This window comes from Mixophyes fleayi, chromosome 7, assembly GCF_038048845.1.
Source record: "Mixophyes fleayi isolate aMixFle1 chromosome 7, aMixFle1.hap1, whole genome shotgun sequence".
In the NCBI taxonomy this organism is placed as follows: Eukaryota; Metazoa; Chordata; class Amphibia; order Anura; family Limnodynastidae; genus Mixophyes; species Mixophyes fleayi.
The window spans coordinates 78275236-78298546 of NC_134408.1; the positions used below are offsets into that span (position 1 = coordinate 78275236).

General features: G+C 44.1%; 1 protein-coding gene across 2 annotated transcripts in view; it reads left to right on the forward strand.

Annotated features, from left to right (window-relative positions):
- The window catches only part of WDR75 (WD repeat domain 75), a 123333-nt gene that overhangs the window by 64642 nt on the left and 35380 nt on the right, over nucleotides 1-23311 (forward strand). For both annotated transcript variants that reach the window (XM_075180016.1, XM_075180017.1), the window contains 4 exons: nucleotides 1534-1649; nucleotides 14774-14952; nucleotides 15786-15949; nucleotides 18849-19029. In XM_075180016.1, the coding sequence (XP_075036117.1) occupies nucleotides 1534-1649; nucleotides 14774-14952; nucleotides 15786-15949; nucleotides 18849-19029 (640 nt within the window). The remainder of the gene's footprint in view (nucleotides 1-1533; nucleotides 1650-14773; nucleotides 14953-15785; nucleotides 15950-18848; nucleotides 19030-23311) is intronic.

The window sequence follows — 23311 nt, forward strand, 5'->3', positions numbered from 1 at the left end:
ATTGAGAGGAAGGAAGTCTGTCTGTACCTCCTCCTCCTCCTGTCTCTCTGATGCCGCCCACTTCCTGTCTCCTGCGATAGTGCCCCCTTCAATATGGCCACTGTGTTCGCTCAGCGCTCGCTATGTTAATTAGCCCAGGTGCGTGCACCGTATCCTACATTCTCTCTCACCTCCTAAAGAGTGTGAGCGATGCTTACAGTCCCCCTTCTGCTCGTTGTCGAGGGGATTGAGCGGGGACTTGCCGGCATGAACAGCGGTCCGGGAGGAGAGGCTGATGCAGCTTCACTCCCTTGTCTGCTAGCGGGGCTGGGGCTGCGGGATCGAGTAATCCCAATTACTGTGCTCTCCACATATGGATCTAGTTTCTGCCCAGAAATAAACTATGGTGCCCCAAAATTGCCCTCTGTAATGCTCGTTCTCTAGGGGAATGCCGACAGAGGTGCCAGTAAGTGAGACTCAGCTGCTTCTTACCTTCTGCGGGACCCGGAGTGAGCAGAGCCAAGTCTTGTTCACTCACCTGGGTCTTGAGATCGAGCCCCGCGATGCACCTATAGGGAAATAAAAATAAAAACGTGTAAACTATAAATCTAACTTGGTATAGGCAGGAGCCCATACCCTAGTGACCTTTGCTCCTAGTCACTTTAAAGAAATGGAGGAATTCACAGGAGAGGAGGGGCATAGTAGGGGAGGAGAGCAAAGATCTACTAGTAGATAAAGTGACAAACTCCTGGACCCACTACTATACCCCAATGTCTCGCAGTGTCCCCCAATGGAAGGAAAGGGAAAGTAGGTTGGACTCTCCATTTCTAAGGTTTATTTATGTCCACTAGATGCCACACAACCCAAAAGCATAAAAGTTGTGTGTTCTTCCCTCTCCACGACTGTTGACTTTATACTTTTCATTGAGGCTGCCTGGTGTTCACATGACTCTCTAGCGTTTCCGACTTGATATATGCAGTGGCATTGAACATTAAATTATGAAGTGCATTGCATGTTTTTTGGGCTGTTTTGAACTTTTCACTCCTTCTACTTGGCATGTGTTTTCAAGATTTGATTTAATTTTTATACTTTGTGTTCCTTCTGGGCCCCAAAGTTTTTAATTTGTAATGTTTCCCCAATATGTCATAAGTTTGAGATCAGTGGATTTTTTTTGTCTACAAACTACATTTACCAATATCCATTGCATTTTCTAACAATACTTGCTCCTTCATACCTACTGCAAATGTGGACGACACGTTGACTATTACATCACACCGTACCCACCATGCTCTCCCAGAATATGGTCTAAACAAGAACTTTGCACTGTATAATGTTCACATGCTCAGGATCTTTATATGCCTTTTCACGTGTGGTTTGCGCTAGTTGGTAACCAGTCTTAATTGTTTTAAGATGTAGTGCTTTTTTTGAGTTGGAGGAAGTATGCAATCAATGTTAAGACCAAAATCTACCTTTTTTTTTAGCAGTATTTACTATTCTAAAATTGGATGAAGATGTCTGTAACGTAACTTTTGTTTGTGTTAACTTCTTTTGCAGGAATTAAGGTTAAGACTGGCTTGCTTTTTGATCCTAGAAGTAAATCTTTGGTTCTCAATGGCAAACCAGGTCATCTCCAGTTTTATTCACTACATGATGACAAACAGCTGTATAATGTAGGTACAAAGATTGCAGCAACCTTTACCCCACCCCTAAAAAACTTCTGTATCACATTTCTGTCATGATTTTTCCTTTTTACTGCCGAGTCTTCACAATTATCTTTAAGCAGTTGCTGCTGTGATGTGAGCAAGCATCCTTGGGAGTCTGTTGCTAGTGTACTGCAAAATAAAGATGTTAATCTGTTTTTGATACTTGCTCATGCTATCGAACTATTCCTATAGCTGCATACTAGAGGAGTGACTTGTACAACCACAATTACAAGTACAGTTGTATACTAAGGTTTTTGGTAACCCATGTCAAATTGCATACTTCAGTGAATCGTAAAAAGTCCCCTCAAGAACTGCAGGGTGCAAAGATAAACATGACCTATTTCTGCACATTTTAATGCACAATTGCAGGTGAACAAAGAAATGCTGTCAACATGAAAAGTTTGGGCTTCCTTTTCAATTTATATATTGATACTAGGATGTGGTAAGCAGGGCTTTAAAATAAAGCTAATAACATACCAGGAAAAGGCTATAAACCTATAATAGACATTTCCAGTTTGGAATTTCTACAAATGGTAACCTAATTAAGAACTGCAAGTTAAGGGAATCTGTTCAAGGCAAGGCATTGAATACCTAGCAGAAGTCTGATAGCACTGCTTGTAAACTGGTCGTCTATGGCAGTGGTTCCCAAACTTTCTCAGCTCGAGGCACCCATAGGGTCACCATAATTTTTCCAAGGCACCCCTAAGCAAAAATAATTACCGGTTAGTCCCGTTTTTTAAGTAGTTGGGGTCAAAATGACGTAAGATGTATTTAGACCCCTTCACCATCACATTGTGCCCCTTTATCATATCACTCTGTATCCCCTTCGCCATCTCACACCCTGTGTCCCCCTCTTTGCCATCTCACTCTGACCCCCCTTCAGCGTCTCTCTCTGTCCCCCCCCTTCAGCGTCTCTCTCTGTCCCCCCCCTTCAGCGTCTCTCTGTCCCCCCCTTCAGCGTCTCTCTGTCCCCCCCTTCAGCGTCTCTCTCTGTCCCCCCCCTTCAGCGTCTCTCTCTGTCCCCCCCCTTCAGCGTCTCTCTCTGTCCCCCCCCCTTCAGCGTCTCTCTGTCCCCCCCCTTCAGCGTCTCTCTCTGTCCCCCCCCTTCAGCGTCTCTCTCTGTCCCCCCCCTTCAGCGTCTCTCTCTGTCCCCCCCCTTCAGCGTCTCTCTCTGTCCCCCCCCTTCAGCGTCTCTCTCTGTCCCCCCCCTTCAGCGTCTCTCTCTGTCCCCCCCCTTCAGCGTCTCTCTGTCCCCCCCTTCAGCGTCTCTCTCTGTCCCCCCTTCAGTGTCTCTCTCTGTCCCCCCCTTCAGTGTCTCTCTCTGTCCCCCCCTTCAGTGTCTCTCTCTGTCCCCCCCTTCAGTGTCTCTCTCTGTCCCCCCCTTCAGCGTCTCTCTCTGTCCCCCTCTTCAGCGTCTCTCTCTGTCCCCCCCTTCAGCGTCTCTCTCTGTCCCCCCCTTCAGCGTCTCTCTCTGTCCCCCCCTTCAGCGTCTCTCTCTGTCCCCCCCCCTTCAGCGTCTCTCTCTGTCCCCCCCCCTTCAGCGTCTCTCTCTGTCCCCCCCCCTTCAGCGTCTCTCTCTGTCCCCCCCCCTTCAGCGTCTCTCTCTGTCCCCCCCCCTTCAGCGTCTCTCTCTGTCCCCCCCCCTTCAGCGTCTCTCTCTGTCCCCCCCCCTTCAGCGTCTCTCTCTGTCCCCCCCCTTCAGCGTCTCTCTCTGTCCCCCCCCCTTCAGCGTCTCTCTCTGTCCCCCCCCCTTCAGCGTCTCTCTCTGTCCCCCCCCCTTCAGCGTCTCTCTCTGTCCCCCCCCCTTCAGCGTCTCTCTCTGTCCCCCCCCCTTCAGCGTCTCTCTCTGTCCCCCCCCCTTCAGCGTCTCTCTCTGTCCCCCCCCCTTCAGCGTCTCTCTCTGTCCCCCCCCCTTCAGCGTCTCTCTCTGTCCCCCCCCCTTCAGCGTCTCTCTCTGTCCCCCCCCCTTCAGCGTCTCTCTCTGTCCCCCCCCCTTCAGCGTCTCTCTCTGCCCCCCCCCCCCTTCAGCGTCTCTCTCTGTCCCCCCCCCCTTCAGCGTCTCTCGCTGAGTGCCCCCCTCCAGCCTGCCTCGCTGAGTGCCCCCCTCCAGCCTGCCTCGCTGAGTGCCCCCCTTCACTTCCTTTACTTACCTTCTTCCCTGACGTCTTCTCTGCTGCTGCTCCTCACTGAGGCTGCTGGACATGATGACGTCACGCCCGGCAGTCAGTGAGGAGGAGGATCCGGCGCTGGATGATGGGTAAGTTTTTTTTTTTTGTTTTTTTTTCTTCTTTTTTTCTAGGGCGACCGCGGCACCCCAGGGAGCCGCGGCGCACAGTTTGGGAACCGCCGGTCTATGGGAAGCAGAACCCACATAATGCTGCAAAGCACCCGCAGAAAGGTCCTTTTATTAAATGTCTGGAGTATGCAAAATAATCATTAAATAAGCCGGAAACAAAGTTCAGTGGACTAAACAAAGTTTAAACTTTTTAGCCACAACTCCAATAGGTACATTTGGGGCAAAAACAGGCATGGCATTTGAAGAAAAGAACAGCTTGGCCAATATTAAATCAATAATTTAATGTTCATACCAATAGAACCAAGAAAGTTAAAAAGATATAAAATAATAGCATGCGCCTGTAAGACCTTTTCTTCAATCCTAAATGCAATCAAAGTTTCTATATGAGCAGATAGCTTTAGTTAGAGTAAAGAAAAAGGAGTTTCTTAAAATGAGAGACCCATCATTTTTAAATCTTTGTGGCTAATTCATCTAGGTTTCCATCTGGCCTGGTCCTGTATGTATAGCCTTTTGCTCCTCACTCTTTGGCCAGTTCTTAGACTGAGACACACACATTCCAATTTCAGAAGAACCATTAAACATGTTCTCTGGAAAGATTATAATTATATTCTACAATCTACTTTTAAATCTATACATTATTAACTTCATGCAAATATTTTCTTTAACACCCAACCATTAAGCATTGGGGTTAGCTCTATTATGCTTTGGTTTTGTGCAGTGGCTATTTGTCGCAGTTGAGAGCTCTGTGTGTGTGCATATGTGTGTGTGTGCATATGTGTGTGTGTGCATATGTGTGTGTGTGCATATGTGTGTGTGTGCGCGTGCATATGTGTGTGTGTGCGCGCGCATATGTGTGTGTGTGTATATATATATATATATATATATATTTTATATATATATATATATATATATATATTATGTGTGTGTGTGTATATATATATATATATATATGTGTGTGTGTGTGTGTATATGTGTGTATATGTATATGTGTGTGTGTGTATATATATATATATATATATATATATATTTCTGGTGACGAAAATCTGTAAGGTCGAGCTGGAAAAAAAGTGTCTCCTTAAAGCGGGTATGGAGAGCTGTGGAGAAACTGGTCCGTGTTGGGGTCGGGGCAAATATGCTTTCTAGGAGTATGGAAAGTGAATTGTAGAGAGAAGTATGGGAGGCAAACAAAGAAGAGTTAATATAGTGCATAGAGCTTGAGAGAGAACTAGCAAATGCAATAGGGAAATGAAAGAATGGAAACAACTAACTTTTGAATAACGTAAAGGGCAATGAACTAACAAAGGACAAAATATTTATAATAAGTAGCTATAAAAAGAATTGGAGACACATGCAATTGGAGATAAAAATGATATATTGTAAGAACTAGTAAAAGGAGTGAGTTGAAATAAAGTGTAATGTACAGATTTTACTATAGTATGCATAGAAGTACATTATGACTATTGGATAAATAGGATTCTGGATGGATAGAAAATAGGGTGAAACGAGGGTGGCGTAAATTTGAGTAAGGAAGCAGCTGTTATAAATAGTGGGTAAATATATTTCTCATTCATTCCATTTGGGCGACACTGCTTACTATGGGGTAGAGGGTGCCCTACTTGGTCTAAGGCTCTATTGCAACTGGCCCTCTATGCCTCCTCGTACGGAGATCCTTCAGTTCCTTATTTAGTGCCAAAGGAGTAGGTCACTTTTAGGTTTCTTTTTTTCTTAATTTTATTTGTGTATGTTCGCAATAGCTGTGTTCTTTTGGCGAACGCCACTGCATGAGTAGGTTGAGGCTTTGTCTGCTCTTCATTGTCCTTTTCCTCACTCTTCAACATTACTAGCTGCCAGAGAAGGGTTATTTGGTCGGCTGCACAGAGAAGCAACCAGGCAACCGGTATCTGCACCCTGTCGGATAGTTTAGCATTGGATCGTATCTAGGAGCTGCGATATGCACATGGCCCCAGTCTCATTCTGCATGTTCGCATCATTGGCCGAGCACACTAAGGTGATGATTTGGTCTGAAAAGGTACGTAAATCCCCCTTTTCTCACGCTTCTACACACACTCAGCCCACACAGATCAGATCTGTCGCAGGCACATCTTCCCAGACAGAAGCGGCTATATCTCTGTCCCGGTCTGAGTCCACCCAGACAAAAACACATTTGCTCACCATCTCACAGGGGTAAGCATAATTTTGTTTCTTCAGAGTTGTTCACAGTAACAATCGGTATATGGTCCATTCCTCAACAGAGGATGGCTAGTGGATCTTGATTTACAGACTAAAACATGCTTAACTCTGAAAGTTCCACATCCACTCTCAGGATGGATAGTCTCCGCTTGAGCATCAGACACACTATAACCATTGCGAAACTTGAGTCTGCGGCTACATCCGCACCACCTCAGATGGTGGGCAGAAAGCCAAATAAACAATTATTACACTAGACAGATTCTCATCATCTTTTTTTCTCTCCTGGCAGAGAGAGTAGTTAGAGAGTAAGGAGCCTCTAGGATTAACATCCCTGTGACTCGTCTATTCACTTATTCTGCTATTCCTACACAGGGCAGGCGCCCATGAAAGCTTTATTCTGACAGAAAGTGTAATCTGGCCTTCACTCGGCTTAAGTGACAGCTGGTAATTTGTTTACACCCAACAGGGTCATAGCTGGGTTTTGAAAAAGCCATTCAGCTATGGTCAAGCGGTTAGCTAGAGGTGTTCTGGAAGGAAGTTCCAAGAACGGAGCTTCTCACTTTGGCATAGTTAAAGTGTAGTCTCCACAGTTCCACTGGAGGTGGACCCTGGAGACTACATCTCTAACTGTCAGCTCCCCTAGGCCACGTCAAGGGCAGTCTTAAACCCTTCGTCCCTTTTCTTTAGAGCAGGGGCATAGCCAGGTTCGAGGTACCCCATTGCCTACTCACTTCTTGGCTCCCATAGGAGCATATAGTTCCTGCACAGGTGCAGTTAAGTGAGGAACCTATATACTTGGTAGTATTTCCGAAGGTTGGGGTATTTTATGCCAAACTCCTCCTAGCCCACAAATGGATCCTTTCATTCCATTTACGAGTGCAGACCCTCAACAGGCGGGCCGGGTTTCTCTTGTTTCAGATGTAGTCACTTCGCACAGTCTGCAGGCAGTGAACATGGAGTGTTCCTGTCCTCAATATACATCATAAAGGACGTCTTTTACGTTCCAGTCAGAAAGGGGCCCCGGTGTCTCTTTCCAGTTCCGGTTCAGGATCCTGTTTTTTTTCTTTTCTAGTCAGGACATTGTGCCTCGCGGGTTTCCGAGGTTATGGCAGGACTACAGCGCACCCGGCAAATCACCATAGTACCTTGTCTGGACAACCACTTTGCGGGGGCTCCGTCATCTCTCTCTGACACATCTCCATCCGGTCCCCGGAAGCACACGTCTGGGTGCAGAAACTTCATAGGCCCCCACTCAATTTTCCGCAGCAGATACGTTTCTAAAGCCTCATCTTCTATACTGGACCCCACAGCGTCTTCATACCGGAGGAAAGGGCCCACCCATTTCAGCGCAGAAATGTATGCTCCTAGCGCAGTAAAAGAGGAATTTACTCTTCTCAGTTGCTTTGAGGCTTCTAGAAAGCAGGGTACCAACTTTCCAGAAAGTACTGCTTCTCTCGTGATCTCCAGAGGGAAATTCTCCAGATTTGGGCTACCCAGGGCGGTTGGGGCTTCCTGGACGGCATGTCTGGGTGATTCGGTAAAGCAGTTGTGCAGGGTGGCATCGCCCACATCTACTGCAGAGTTTCTGGGTTGGCATGGCTTTGCATCTCGCAGTGTCCCCCAATGATAGGAAAGAGAGAGAAGATTTTTTTCTCACAGTAAAATCGATATTTCTTACTCAATTGGGGGACACTGCACCCTCTCTTGCTCTGAAAGTAGTGCTGTTTTTGGTGCTATTTTCTGTATTGCTTATCCTTTCTTCCTGGCTTGGTTATACAAAACTCAGGTCTGAGCTGGAGAGGAGGGGCATAGTAGGAGAGGGGCGTGAGGCACAAACAAGCGTTGATAAGCGTTTAAACTCATAGTCCCACCTGCTATACCCAATGTCTCAAAGTGTCCCCCAATGGAGTAAGAGTAAAAATCTTCTTTTTCCTGAGAAGAAGCAAGGCATACTTAAACAACCTCTAAGAACCATTCTAAACTCCCTGTTGCAGGCACGGTCCCTCTTGAGAAACAGACCCATCTGAAGTCATTTGTACAACACCTCAGCTGTGGCATATATTAATAAATATAATATATATAATATATTTATAATATAATATTTTTCTCTCTTACCGCTGGGGGACACTGCAAGACATTGGGGTATAGTAGTGGGTGTGGGAGTTCAGGCACTAAAACTTGGTTTTTACTCCCCTCCTCTGCTATGCCCCTCCTCTCCAGTAGATACCTCAGTTTTTTTTTTAGTGCTTAAGTGCCTTAGGAGTTAGGCCAGTTTGGTATAGGCTCCTGCCTATACTTTCTTAGTGATAGTTTGTCACGTTTTTATTTTATTTTTTCTTAGTGGTGCCTCGCGGGGATCGATCCTAAGTCCCAGAGAGGGTGAATAGTCCTGGGCTTCCTTCACCCTGAACCCTGCGCAACGTAAGAAGTGGCTGATGCCCGAGTCTTCCTTTCACCTGTCTTGCCGGCAGTTCATCCCCTAGAAACGAGCTATTAGCTGTTGGTAGTGGCATTAGGGCGGGCCACAGAGGTCGCGCGGGGGAGATCCAAGATCCATCTCTCCCCGCCGACGGACTAGCCGGCAAGCCCCCACCTCCCCTGACAACGAGCAGCGGGGGTCCGTTAGAGCTCCCTCTATTATAGAGAGCAGCGCTGCATGAGGAGGGCAGACATCACACACGCTCCTGGGCACTGTAACAAGCGTGTTGTGGAGATGTTACCGACAGCCATAGTTTAGATGTGCTGTTCGGTAACTTAGAGAGGAGCAGACATTTTTTTGATGAGGGCAGAGCCGGAGGAGGACTTTCATTTCCCGCACTTCTCAGGATCCTGCACAGCGGAGTCGCCATTTTAAGCTCGTATCGAGCAGCTGCATGTCGCTTCTCTCCTCTCATTTACCTCTTCTGTGACTGGTATCGTTAAATCTTGTGTTTGTTTGTGTACAAAAACATTTTAAACATTCATGGTTGATCTGCCTAGCGGCAGAGGTTAACAGTTACTTTGTACCCGGGTATATAGATCTGGCTACAAATTGTGTATAGCTGTATTCTGACATTAACTTTTTAGACAATAATCATTTATCTGTCTAGTTATAATCAGTTTTTACTGTATTTTACCAGTAATATCTAACAAAGAGTCCTCTGACAGGGGATCCTCTGGAGGGTCTGCATTGTATTTTACTTGTGCCATGTGTAAAGTAAAACTTCCAAAAGGACAGCATGAAAAAGGTGCCCTTTGCGCTGCTTGTGAGGCCGGATCTCAGGAGCGTCCCGCCCCAGCACAAACACCAATAGCCATGAAAGAGCCGCCTTGGATTAAGTCCTTTGCTGCAACCATGGAGAAGTTTACTACGGTGATGTTACAGGCTGCGAAGATATGTCAGAATGTGGTTACTGACTCAGGTATCTCTCACTGCAGGGCAGCGCTCCACACATGTAGCAGGGGAGAGTGACCAGGTGGAAATTGCAGGCACTTCCTCACAGAGTACTCTGACTCAGAGTGATGATCGCCTACTTGCGGTCTCCCACAGAGCCAAAAGGGCTTCACTGGATGTAAACCAGGGTCGTAGCCCAGGCTCAGATATCCCATCAGATGGGGATGGGGATGTAGACTTGGATACTCAGGAGGAAGACTCACTGAGTGTTATGTCCACCTCGATAGGTAATATTGAGAGTCTGGTGTTAGGCATAGCCTTGGTTTTGCTGACCCTACACCCTCGGCTCCCTCAGGTTTCTCCATTTTCAAAAGGACTAAATCTCAGGTTATGTCTTTTCCACCGTCATCAGAGATGGCGCAGATTGTGATGGAAGCTTGGTTAAATCCAGGTAAACAGTTTGTTATGCCGGGTAGATTTAAGAGTTTTTTTACCCGCTTTCAGCAGAGGATTGTATTAAATGGGAGGAGTTTCCTAAGGTGGACAGACCGATTATCAGGTTGTCCACTTCTTCTGCCATTCCTACCCAGGAGAGAGTATCTCTCAAAGACCCCACTGACAAAAAGTGTGACAATGCTCTCCGGTCCGCATATGTCGCCTCCGGTAGCTTGTTTAGGCGCACTATGGCAATTGCATTGGCAAATAAGGCGGTGCAGATATGGGCAGAGCAGTTCATCTCGGCCATCCAGAGTAATGCTCCGCTACCTGATCTCCTGGTTCTCGCTGAACACATTCAGGAGACGGCGGATTATATGGGACAGGCATCCATGGACGCAGTAGCGGTCAATGCCAGAATTGGCGGCCTTATTATGGCGTCACTACGTTCCCTATGGTTACGTTCGTGGACGACGGATGCTGCGTCAAAGAGGTCCTTGGAAATCCTGCCTTTTGATGGAGTCACTATGTTTGGGCCGGAGCTTGAGAAAGTGATTGAGGTGTAGCCACAGGAGGTAAGAGTAATAGTCTTCCCATGGGCTCTCGTAAACCACTTCAAGCTCTGTTTCGGTCCTTTCGCTCCTTCTCTCAGGGCCGTGGCGGCCCACCAAGGGGTCAGCCGGTTGTTTCCAGAGGAGGTGGCGGCAGAGGTAGGGGCGCTCCCAGACAGGGAACGTCGCGTCCCAGTGATAAACCTGCAGCATGACTCCTTGACCCCCACACGGGTACCCGTGGTGGGGGCACGGCTTCTTTTCTTCAAGCACCAGAGGTGGTCAGTCACGTTGGACGCTTGGATTCGTCGAGGGGTTATGTTATAGACTTAATCCAGTCTCCGCCAACAAGGTTCCTTTCCTCACCGGTGCCCGCTTGTCCCCTCAGATGTCAGGCCCTGCTGGAAGCAGTGGCGAAGCTTCAGGGTGCGGGAGTGATGGTTCCGGTGCTGGGGCCAGAAAGGGGTCAGGGGTTCTACTCCAATCTCTTCTTGGTTCTGAAACCGGACGGAACTTTCTGCCCTATACTGAACCTCGGGTCCTTGAACAAGCAAGTGGTAGTCCAGAGATTCAAAATGGAGTCTCTACGGACAGTCATTGCAGGGATGGAAGAGGGAGGGTTTCTAGCTTCCATCGATATAAAAGATGCGTAATTACATGTTCCCATCTGGGAACAGCATCATCGGTTTCTGAGGTTTGCAGTGAGTTCCGATCATTTTCAATTCAGAGCCCTCCCTTTTGGTCTGGCCTCCGCTCCTTGAGTGTTCACCAAAATTATGGCCGTTATGGCAAGTGTCCTGAGACGAAGGGGAGTCACGATAATTCCATATCTAGACGACCTTCTCTTAAAGGCGAGGTCTGCAGAGATTTTATCTCACCAGGTTCAGACCACAATGGAGTTCTTGGAGGGCCATGGGTGGATTCTGAATGTGCCAAAATCGTCTCATCCCAGCTCAGCGCATGCACTTTCTGGGATTGGTGTTCGACACAATGGTTCAGAGGGTGTTCCTTCCTCAGGAAAAGATCATCGCCCTCCAGCGGAGAACCAGAGTATTATTGGATCGCCCTCGAGTGTCCATGCTCTCCTGCATGAAACTTCTAGGGACCATGGTGTCTGTGTACGAGGCGGTTCCGTTTGCCCAATTCCATTCCCGACCTCTTCAGTTTGAGATTCTCCGGAAATGGTCGGGGTCACAGAAACAGTTGGACAGGCAGTTCATCCACCTGTCACAGTTAACTCGATTGTCATTAGCATGGTGGCTCTCCACGAGCAATCTGAGCAAAGGTCAGACCCTCAGATCGGGCCCCTGGACCTTAGTCACCACGGACGCAAGTCTCTCGAGTTGGGGAGGAGTCACGGGACCGTTAAGGTTTCAAGGACTCTGGTCTCCCCAGGAGTCAGGTCTTCCCATAAACGTATTGGAGCTGAGAGCGGTTCACAAGACTGTTAAAAGCTAAGGGGTTTCTGAAAGGAAAACACCTGCAGATACAGTCAGACAATGCCACGGCTGTGGCTTATTTAAATCATCAAGGAGGAATTCGCAGCAAGGCAGTCATGCAAGAGGCTGTCAGGATTCTAATCTGGGCGGAACATTATGTACCCCAGATTTGTACCCCAGATTTCGGCTGTATATATCACGGGAGAAGACAACTGGGAAGCCTATTTCCTCTGCAGGAAGAAAGTTCATCCGGGGGAGTGGTCCCTGTGCAAAGAGGTCTTCGCTCTTCTAGTCCAGAGATGGGGTCTACCAGAAATAGACCTCATGGCTCCCAGACTGAATTGTCAGGTCCCTCGGTATTGTGCAAAATCCCGGGAGCCTCGAGCATACGCAGCAGACGCCATGGCGATTCCGTGGCACTTCAGGCTGGTGTATCTGTTTCCACCATTTCCGATGCTGTCTCGCGTTCTGAAAAAGCTGAAAAGAGAACGCGTTCAAGCAATCTTGGAGGCCCCTCATTGGCCTCGCAGGGCGTGGTTCTCAGCCCCCTTCTCCACCACGATTTAGATTGGCTTTGATGGCATGGCTACTGAATCCTTAGTGCTCAAGGCTAAGGGTTTTTCGTCACGGGTTATTGCCACCATGATTAGGGCAAGAAAGTCATCTTCTGCTGCTATTTATCATAGGATCTGTAAGGTTTATATCCTTTGGTGTGAATCCAAGGGTTTCCATACTTCCAGGTTTAGCCTGTCTAGACTGTTGGCTTTTTTGCAGGAGGGCCTGGATAAGGGACTCAGACTGGGTTCCCTTAAAGTTCAGGTGTCTGCACTGTCAATTTATTTTCAGCGAAAATTGGCACTTCTGAGTGAGGTTCAGACCTTTTTACAAGGAGTCCTTCATATTCAACCCTCATTTTCTCATCCGGTAGAACCTTGGGACTTGAATTTAGTGTTGAGGGCTCTTTGTCTTCCTCCATTCGAGCCCCTTCATACCGCAGAATTGCACCATCTGCCTTGGAAGACGGTTTTTCTTCTAGCTATATCTTCAGCTTGGAGGGTGTCGGAATCAGCAGCACTCTGTTGTAGCTCTCCATTTTTGGTGTTTTATGAAGACAGAGCGGTGTTACGTACTAAACCTTCCTTTGTTCCAAAGGTAGTGTCTAGGCTCCATCTCAACCAGGAGATTGTGGTTCCGGCATTTCGTCCGGATGGTATAATATTGACCCTTTTGCTTTTAATCTATTACTATTTTATCATATATATTACAGACTTCTTAGATTGGCTCCTAAGTGGGCATTTTAGCATCCAGGACATATCCCTATGTGTGCACTTGTGGGCTACATACCAGAAGGACTCATTATCTTTAAGTCCCTTGCCAAAGATGGCCACCGCTATCTACTGTAGTATAACTACTTGCCCTTTATATACTTTGGTAATACACAAGCCCTCACTACAGGCATTCTTATAATCATCCCTCTCCACTCTCCCTGGTCTAATACCTGACTTTTTCAGGTTTCCACACTATCCGCATACAGTGCAAGCGCCGATTCAGAGGTCCCCTCTGCGCTGTACTGCGCAGTCGCAAAATGGCGCCCGACATTGCTATATAAGACAGCACTAAGTGCTGTTCTAAAACACTCCTCCTGATGAAGTCTTTACATGACGAAACACGTTGAGGTTGTTTCCTAGCATCTATTCCTGGTATATTGAAGGCTCTGCTGCCCACCTGGCCCGTGAGAACTTTCCCTTTGAGAACTTTCGTATGGAGTCCATTGGTGTTCATCTCATGGAGTGTCCAGATATCTACACCTTATAGCGGTATTCCTTATACTGCAGGATTACTGATAAGCTTTTAAAATTTATATTGTGAGTGTGCATTTTTTGTGATACATGCTGATTAAATCATTTATAAGTACTACACTATATGGCTTTTTCCTTTTTAAACTATCGGCTGAGTGGGGTTTTGGAAGCTGTGAATTTGCGGTGGTCGATGATCCAGATATAATATATCTTCACAAGCAGTTTATACATCTGTTCCTGACTCACTTAGCTGTTTGGAGACTACGTTCAGATAATTCTGACACAGATAAGCTGTTTATATCTATTTGGTACGCTGCCACCTACTACTATATACTGTATATCACGGGTGCCTGTGACACTACATCTTTTGCTTCTCTCTGTCTGCATTTCGGTATATTGTTGGAGTATCTGGAAGCTGTTGAATAATGACTGTACCAGCTTGCTAAGATTCATACTCTGCATCTCAATAATTATTGACTGTCTGGGTGATTGTTACCAGCAAACACTACCTATACTGGCGCCATTTTCTCCTCCTATCTTTGTATATGTTGATTTATTTATTATCAGAGTACCATCCGTTATTTGGGAGGGAGGCTGCTTCCTCTTATGAAGAAAGTGTTTACCTATATTGGATATTATTATCATCTACTCATATAATTTGTGTTTGAGCGCCACGTTTAATTTATCTGCTGTTAATATAGCCTAAATGGTGTCTGCATTTCGTTGGAGTTCAGAGTTGCTTGTGATTTAAACCAAAATCTAGCAAATTGGATGCCATTGCTTTACTTTAACAAATTGGTTGTATTGGAGTGAACACTGTCCATTCTGTTGTTTTCCAGTTTTCTTCTCGACTACATCCCATCAGCCATCGTGCGGTAGTGGTCATAGAGAATGTTACAAGTTTCACTTAATCTACATAATATACATTTTGTTTTTGTATAGGTTATTTTTTTACTTTTGTTAGGTTTTTTTTTTTTTTTTAAACTTTTATGTGTTTCTTGTACACAGCTGGACATTGTACAGCAGGAGTTTGTCAATCAGTTAGGGCTGCAGTATATGGATTTAGTGAAGGCTTCATTCAACAGTAATGGGAACTGGCTAGCAACTGTGGAGGAATTACAGGGAAAGGGAACGGACACTGTTGAAGGGCAGATGAAACTCTGGGAGTTCAATGAAGAGCTGCAAAGGTAACCATACACGTAGCCAAATGAAGGCATTCACTAAATTCGTAGGTATTGGCACTTTAGTTTTTGCACTCTACTAAAGACTAATTCATGTGGTATTTCACTTAAGAAAATTTAGTACATTTCTCTGATTTATGCTTTTTAATATGAAAGCATTTTTGTAATACTTCAGTACTTTTATTTTTAAATCATTCGCATAAAGAAGTATCTGGTAGACTGTTCTGAATGGTATTTTGTTCTGATACCAATTATACTTTTAATTGGCGAGACCTTTAACACCAGATTGATAAGTATTGATATAGATATTTTGAAGATGTAACAATTATACTGGATGTATTAATATTTTAAAGCAGCAATCCCATGAAAAATATCAATTTGTGTTGTGTTTTTTTGTTTTTTTTTTATATACATAAATCACTGGCAGTTTAATAAAAACATTGCACAGTTACGCATTGCACATGTAATGAGCAGAAAGACTTTGGAACGCCCCTCTGAGCTCTGTCTGCACTGTGACGTTCCTCCTATGCAATCACATAATATAGTCTTTATGGTCTGTCTGGCAGCCATTTTTGTTTGCTAAACAGATATTTTGAAAGGGAGAGCATGATTTGTAGGAGGAATACTAAGAAAATTTTTAACATTTCGGTTTATTTTTCTTTAAACATTAAGTACGTTTTGAGAATACATCTATGTGGGATTGCTGCTTTTAATATGGATAGTAAGTTATATTTTAAGACCTTGCAGGTAGGATCGCAATGTATTGATTGTGCACTTACGTTTTGTTGAATCTAATGATGAAATCCACTAATTTTTTGTTTTTTGCTTTTTATCTAAAGCTTTGTACTAAACACCACAATTAATAGTCCACATGAAGACAAAGTCACATCCTTAACTTTCCAGTGTAGATCCGATACAGAGAAAGATGCTCCGACTTTGGTGTCTACAGGAGATGATGGCCTCTTTAAAGTTTGGGTAGTCAGAGACAACTCTGACATATATAGTAAGTTAAACATACTTTTTCATTAGCTTTTCTAATTCCATGTTAAACATTGAATGTGTTTGTTTTTTGGGGTTTTTTTAATGTCCAAATTTTCTTAAATTTGGATTGTCTCTTTATGTAAATTTGTTATTCTTTTTATTGTGCTTTTTTTCTAATCTTAACACTTTGGCCAAAATACTCTAAACACATTCTGCTATTTCTGTCTTGTATTACACATAGAACGCTCAAGTAAAATAATTCTGTAGGTCTTCTATGTACTTTTATTCTTGCCTTTTGGCACAGAATTTGCAAATGGGATTTTTGAAAAAATATTTAAAACCTATTTCATCAGTGACAGATTAATTTACATTAAAATTTAAATAATGGATGTGCAGAACATCCATTATTATGTGTCTGTGGCCCCAATAGAGTCATAATACTCCAACAGCTAGTGAACCCTTAGGACATTGCAATTTCATGCAATCAACTCATCTATAACGAATGTCTACATTGTGTATATCATATGACATTGTCTGGTTGGTCAAATAATCTAAAACTTTTCTGGCTATATATGCAATAGATGGAACACAGATGGCATTATTGACCACTTTATTGAATGCTAACAATTGTAGTAGTAGTATTAAGCCAATATACATAGGTTATATTAATATAACCTTTCCTTCATATTTTAAACCATAAACCTGATTAATATAATCAACATTTATATAGTGCCAGTATAATCCATATTTATTTACAATTGGGGACAAACACAGTAATAAAACAATACAGCGTAAGACAGACAGACAGAGAGGTAAAAGCCTTCAATCTATAGGATCCTGCTGACTTCCTTTTAGTTTCTTAAGGACTATGTTAAGACACTGCTCAGTTGTTCTGACATCACGTCAGCTCTCCTACTCCCAAAGAAGAAATTAGTATATGAATGTATTACTGTTCTTGTAGTTCTGTGGTGAAAATAGCCATATACCACCATTCAGATAAATGACCACCATCATATGAAATATTTAATAAGGATGAAAGTACTGGTAGTACAAATGGTAGTATATCCACTTTCAGGGCCAATGACGTCTGAGTCATGAGGTTCTGGGTGTATTGCTAACTTTGCAGGATCTGGCCAGGTAGAGCTTGGATATTGTTATCCTATTTAGAGTTCTGTGGTGTATGCTATATTGAGAGATTCCTGTCCTTCACCTAGTGTAGTCTAAATAAATGTGCCAATAGCGCTGAATTGACAAATTTATGCTGAAGTTCCATGGAGAGATAATAGTTTGCATGTTTTTATTTATGGGGTGAGATTCTTTGCCTTTTATTGGGGTAATGATGTCTTCAGTTGATGAGAATGTGTTCTGCTTCACCCTCTCTTTCCCTTATCCTTTGAAGACCTTAATGGACTAGAGAAAGATCTGCTCAAACTATATTAATATTTTTTTGTTCAAGGTCCGCGATAGTCACTAAGACTTATAATAAAGAGGGGTCATTCCCTACCTGAAGTTACAAATAATGAGTAGTCTCTGCATACTTGGAATTTAGATATTGTGCATGTAGTGATGAGTTAAACTTTATATGTTAGAATTACTGTATACAAAACAAACAAAAGGCAACCTAGGTATAGTGAAGATGTAACTATATTTGCTGAGGTGGAGGGCAGTTTTGGGGACACTGGTGTTTCTACAGAACTATTAGCAGATGAAGACCAGGCATATTTCTCTTATGCGCCACTGCTTTGTTGATTTTGACCTTGATGGCAGGATAGTTATTTTAGTTTAATTGTGGTGCCCTCTTGCCAAAGCTTGTTGCTTTGTTTCAATATTCATATGTCCCCAAGGATGTAGCCAGTCATTTGCTACTGCCCAGATTGGCGGTACAGGATTAGCAGTGTCTCTGCCCTAAACACCAAATGGGTCATTACATGATAAACAGAGAAATAAGTGACTTTCTTTTAGCAGCTTTTATTTGCAAAGCATTGAAATCTTTGTAGTTCAGCCACCCCAGAAGCACCTATATTGGCAGTCATATTAACACATTACTTTTAAATCGGCAGGCTGGATCCATGTGATTTTTCAGTTGATTGTTAACTGATAGAAGCAGGGTGAAGTATAGGTTCCCAAAGATGCTTGAGATTATGTGCAGCAATAACAGGTGTAAGTTTTAAGGTCCTACAATATTAGAAGCCTTAACCACACTAACCCATCTGTCAGCTATGCAGGCTATTGATGGCGCTGACCCTGGGTAAGTTAATTTTCTCTATGCTGATCTCCGGTGGCAGTGTGAACTTAATGCTGCCCGTCTTGTTGGGGTTCTTTTTGCACCTACAGGGTTGAAACACCACAGCAAATTACTATGCTGTGCTACTCTGGGAGCACCACCATAGAACCCCCTTCTCTTCAGCGCTTTCTCCCGGGAGGGATCCAGCGAAGCCTGAAAGGCTTTAGCTGGATATCTTTGAAAATGACCAGTAGCGCTATCCTTGGATGGCGATAATTTGCAGCATAATAAATTACATAATGCTGCTGTCCCCATATAAGTCTTATTGGGACAGTGGTAAGTGCCGGTAATTAAGTTAATGCTAGAGAAATCTGTGACTTCTCCAGTTTTAATCCTTACCCAATTGCTAGTGACTGTAATATCATTTACTTTTGTAAAGTGCCACAAAATTATACAACCTCAGACTGTAGAGTTCAAGTCCTAATAAAAAAAAAAAAATGTGGAGACAGAGCAAGGACATAAGAGTTACAAGAAGCAGTTTAGACTTTCATGAGCCCTCTACTCATTCATGTCTGTGACAAGAGTAGACTGGGCCAGTGAAAGTTATTCATCATGCTGCTGCCTTAGATAGCAATATATAGTAAAACAACAAATAAAACTGTAAAGTGTATTGCTTTTGTTTTGTTTACATTTGCAGGGCAAAGCAGCGGGTGGAGCTGTGATTTTGTTGGTAGTTACCACAGATACAAGGCTACAGACTGCTGCTTCTCTGAAGACGGCTCTCTTCTTGCCGTTGGTTTTGAAGAAATAATCACAATTTGGGACTCCATTACTTGGGACTTGAAACATACCTTCTGCCAACCACCTGGAAAAATAAGGCATGTAAAATCCTCCTAGGTTAAGATACATATTTGTAAATATTGACTGCATATGGTCAGTTTCATCAAAAGATGTTTCTACAAGAAATCTATAGGGTATGCTATCATAGTCCGTTGCAGTGAATAAACCACCTATATCTCGCAATGTACATTTGTGAGTTTACAAGCAAATTCCACTTTAAGGTTCCAGTTTAAGTAAATCTGCTAATTACCAGATATATACTCTAATAGGGAGGGTCCTCTTCTTCAGGGCTTGAGTCTCTTTTTTTTTTTTTCTCTATCCTACCACTGGGGGACACTGCGTTACATTGGGGTATAGTAGGTGGGACTGGAGTTAGGCACTTATAAACTTGTTTGTTTCCCTGACTCCTCCTCCACTATGCCCCTCCTCTGTAGCTGACTTCAGTTGTTGTAAGTGCCTTCTGGAGAAAGGTCACTTCTGTATAGGCTCCTGCCTATACTTAGTTTAGCATTAGGTTTTCCTGTTTTTATTTTTCTTCCTTTTAGGTGCAGCGCTGGACTCCATGCCAAGACCCAGAGGAGTGAATAGTCCTGGGATTACTTCACTCTGAGTTCCAGCGCAGGTAAGCAGCACGCTTCCCTTGCACCTCTGCCGGCAGTCGTCCCTTAGAAAAACGAGCAAATGGGCCATGTTTAATTTGCTTTAATTATGCCTTTAAAGGCAAACTTTTAATTTGGGGCATATTTTATTATATATTCGGCCATATAGACGGCCGCGGCCATGTTTAAACATGCGGGCGGGAGTGAAGGTATCTCCACCTCTCCTCTCCGCCCGCAGACTTGCCGGCAGCCTCCCCCCTCCTCCACCCCTAGACAACGAGCAGTGGGGGAGAAGGAGGACAAGAATCGCTTTCTCAGGAGGCGATTAAATTTGTCAGTGAGACCGCACGCACCCTGGGCATGGCAGAGCGGCCGTTCTCACTTCCAGCGGCTGCAGCCATATTTTGTATATGGGCTGAGCGGCGGTGAGCAGAGGCGGACATGTTAGGAGGGGGGAGTGCACCTCCCCCTCTCTCCCTAATGGCGCGAACGGCGGCCATCTTGGATCCGGAGCAGACACATCAGTGCATGCTGTTCCTGACTTCTGCCTCTCTTCACCTGGTAATGTTGGATCGTTTTTAATCATATTTGTAAACGATTGTCAGCCTACTTGTCACACAGTCAGGACTTTTATGTCAGGATCCTGTGACTGCTGTATATATTATAGGATTACCTATTTGACAATATTGGTAGTTTCCTATCCTCCTGTGACATATTTTTCTTTTAAGGCAGATATACATTGATATGGGAATACATATCTGTATGATATTCCATATGGTGACTGTGGATGGAATGTTTCCATAAGTCTGGTAAAGGGAGTTCTGTATATATAAAATCCCTTTTATTATGTATAGCCTCAGTTCCCAAGTATTGTGGCTGGGTAACTTTTATACAGTTTTCCAGATATGCGGTATGTCTCAGGAATTACCTAGGGGGTAATAAACACGCTGTTTTATATGCTCTACATTATTTATGTGGCACAAAATTAATAAACAGTGTTATCCCGTGGTAGACTGGTTGGTCTGTATTGCAATATGTATGTGTACATCAGGAGCTGTGGCTAATCTGAGATATACACGGTTTTGATTACATGGTGTTGTGGTTTCTATTTCCATAATAGCACATATATATATATTACCTGTTTAAAATATAGAACAGATTTATTTTGTGTCTTTTTTATTGCTGTTATATCAGCCTACAATTGGTGACACTTCCAGTAGTAGATTACTCACTGGTTGGCACACTCTGAAATTGATACATATTTATATGTTTATGTGTATATGTGTCTTTAAAATATGTTGTTAGACAATATTATTTCCTGTTACTTTGCCTACCATTTCCTTATGTTTTTCTGACGGATCAACTGGGAAATAGGAGTGACATCATCATCATCATCACCATTTATTTATATAGCGCCGCTGATTCCGCAGCGCTGTACAGAGAACTCTCACATCAGTTCCTGCCCCGTTGGAGCTTACAGTCTAAATTCACACACACACGCACACAGAGACTAGGGTCAATTTTGATAGCAGCCAATTAACCTACCAGTATGTTTTTGGAGTGTGGGAGGAAACCCACGCAAACACGGGGAGAACATACAAACTCCACACAGATAAAGCCATGGTTGGGAATTGAACTCATGACCCCAGCGCTGTGAGGCAGAAGTGCTAACCACTAGGCCACCGTGCTGCCCCATTATATATGTGCGAAATGTAATTTTTGAATTATCTTTTCTTCAGCCTAGCCCGAATGCCTCTGCACAGACTGCGGGGCTAGGGTCTACAAACAGGGTGCTCTCATTTCGGTGTCGGCTGTTTTGCAGAAACAGGTCTGGTCTAAATCACTGTCGCTTCTGGTGGCCGAACACATTAAGGTGTTTTTTAAGTTGTACGTGAGTATACCCTTTCTCATGCTTCCACACATGTTTACACTGTGCTGGTTAAGCTCCCACACAGCTTATATCTGTCAGCTAACACAGAAGCTGCATTACGCTGTTCAGGTATAATACCATCCGGACAAAGATGCTGTTGTTCACCATCTTTCACAGATGAAGAGAATTTTATCTTTGACTGTTGCTACAGTCAGAATAAGGATGTAGTTTATTCCTCACCAGAGGATGTCTATCTCCATCTTGTTTTACTATCGAGAGGAATATTCTTGCTGATTACACTCACGAGGTGGATAATACCAGCTTAAACTGTATACAGTTTTCGCATTTGCAAGACAAACAGTCTATACTTGGTTTTCAATTTTCAACCTAAGCTTTAGTGACACCCTAGTTGGGAAAATGTTTTTCCTCATATCTTAGACTCGGTGTCTGTCTTTTCTCAAAGACCAGGTAAACAGTAATAGGCTGGCTGTGTTTTCACCTTCCCTAACTCTCCAGAGTCAATACAAGGGAAGTAATCCCTGTTGGTGACTATCCTGTGGCTCTTCAGTTCTCTTATTCAGCTGTCCCCGGCGGGAGCAGACAACAAAGTCCTCCTACACAGAGCAGGGGCTGGTAAAGGATTTTATCTAGTGGCTTTCAAACAGAAGAAGTGCTCTAGACTTTATTCTCATTTAGGGTTAATGGGGTGGTTTGTATTCTCCCAGCAGCATCATAGCTGGTAGGCATACAGCTATTCAGCTATGATACCTATAGTTAGCCACATGCTCACAGGACTACATTCCAATATCGGAACTCTCAATTTGCTCTATTACAAATGAGTATCCAAAAGCTTCTGGCGGTAGGTGTGCTTTCTTTGTTTTATTTCAGCATCACCAAGCCATGATGTTTACGTGTTCCATCCGTTGATCCTCTCTGTTGATCTGAGGACAGGGTGCCACATTCCGAGTCAGGCTTAGCCTTACAGGGGTGGTTATAGTTTGTGCTGTGGAAATCAGGTAAACATGCATAGATTTGTGGACATTCCCCGAAGGTGGAAGTTATTTATTACACCAACGCTTAGCTTACAGCTAGACGTTTTCAGCCAGAACATTTATACTTGCAGCATCTCAGCAAGAAGCAGGACTGCATTATTGGGTTCACAGGTGATCACTTTGAGCCTACCCAGCTTTTCGCTTGTTCTACCACGCTAGAAGCGTTGGCTTATGCCTTATCTTCTAGTTTGGGGTTTTCAGTAGCTTCCTACCAAAGAACACGCTCATCTCTTTTCTACACAGTTCCAAAATGCTCCTGGCAGAATTTCCTTTCGGTTACAGGAGTTTCTGTTTTGCAAAATAGGATACCAAGTGTCTACTTGTATCTTTGGCTCTCCTTATTCGTAACATCTCCCATGTCTCAACAGGGAGATTCTCATCAAGGAAGGCTGATTTCATGGCTTTGGACGTGCATAGCACCCCTTTTCCCTAATTCACTAATTTACCTTTCGGGTGGTGCTTAGTCATATTGTTTTTATTAGTGAGTCAGTTGTTCTTCTTGTACAGAGGGTCAGAAAACCTGTAGAGATTCGGTCTCAAAATGCAGTGCTGGTGCATATTTGTAGCACTTATGCAATTCCCGTATCCTAATGCAGGATAGGGAGACGACCTGTGTACAGTCGGAGGGTTGTTCCTTGTGCCATCCTATGGGCCAAGCTAAACTTATTATTATTAATGTTATTGAGGGCCGAATGCCTTAGCAATCAATCCTTTAACAGGTAGAGTGGGTCACCTCAGGGTAATACCTTTGTGCTCTCCTGGTTAGATCATAGGGCTCTCTGAGAGGGAGCCCAGGTTC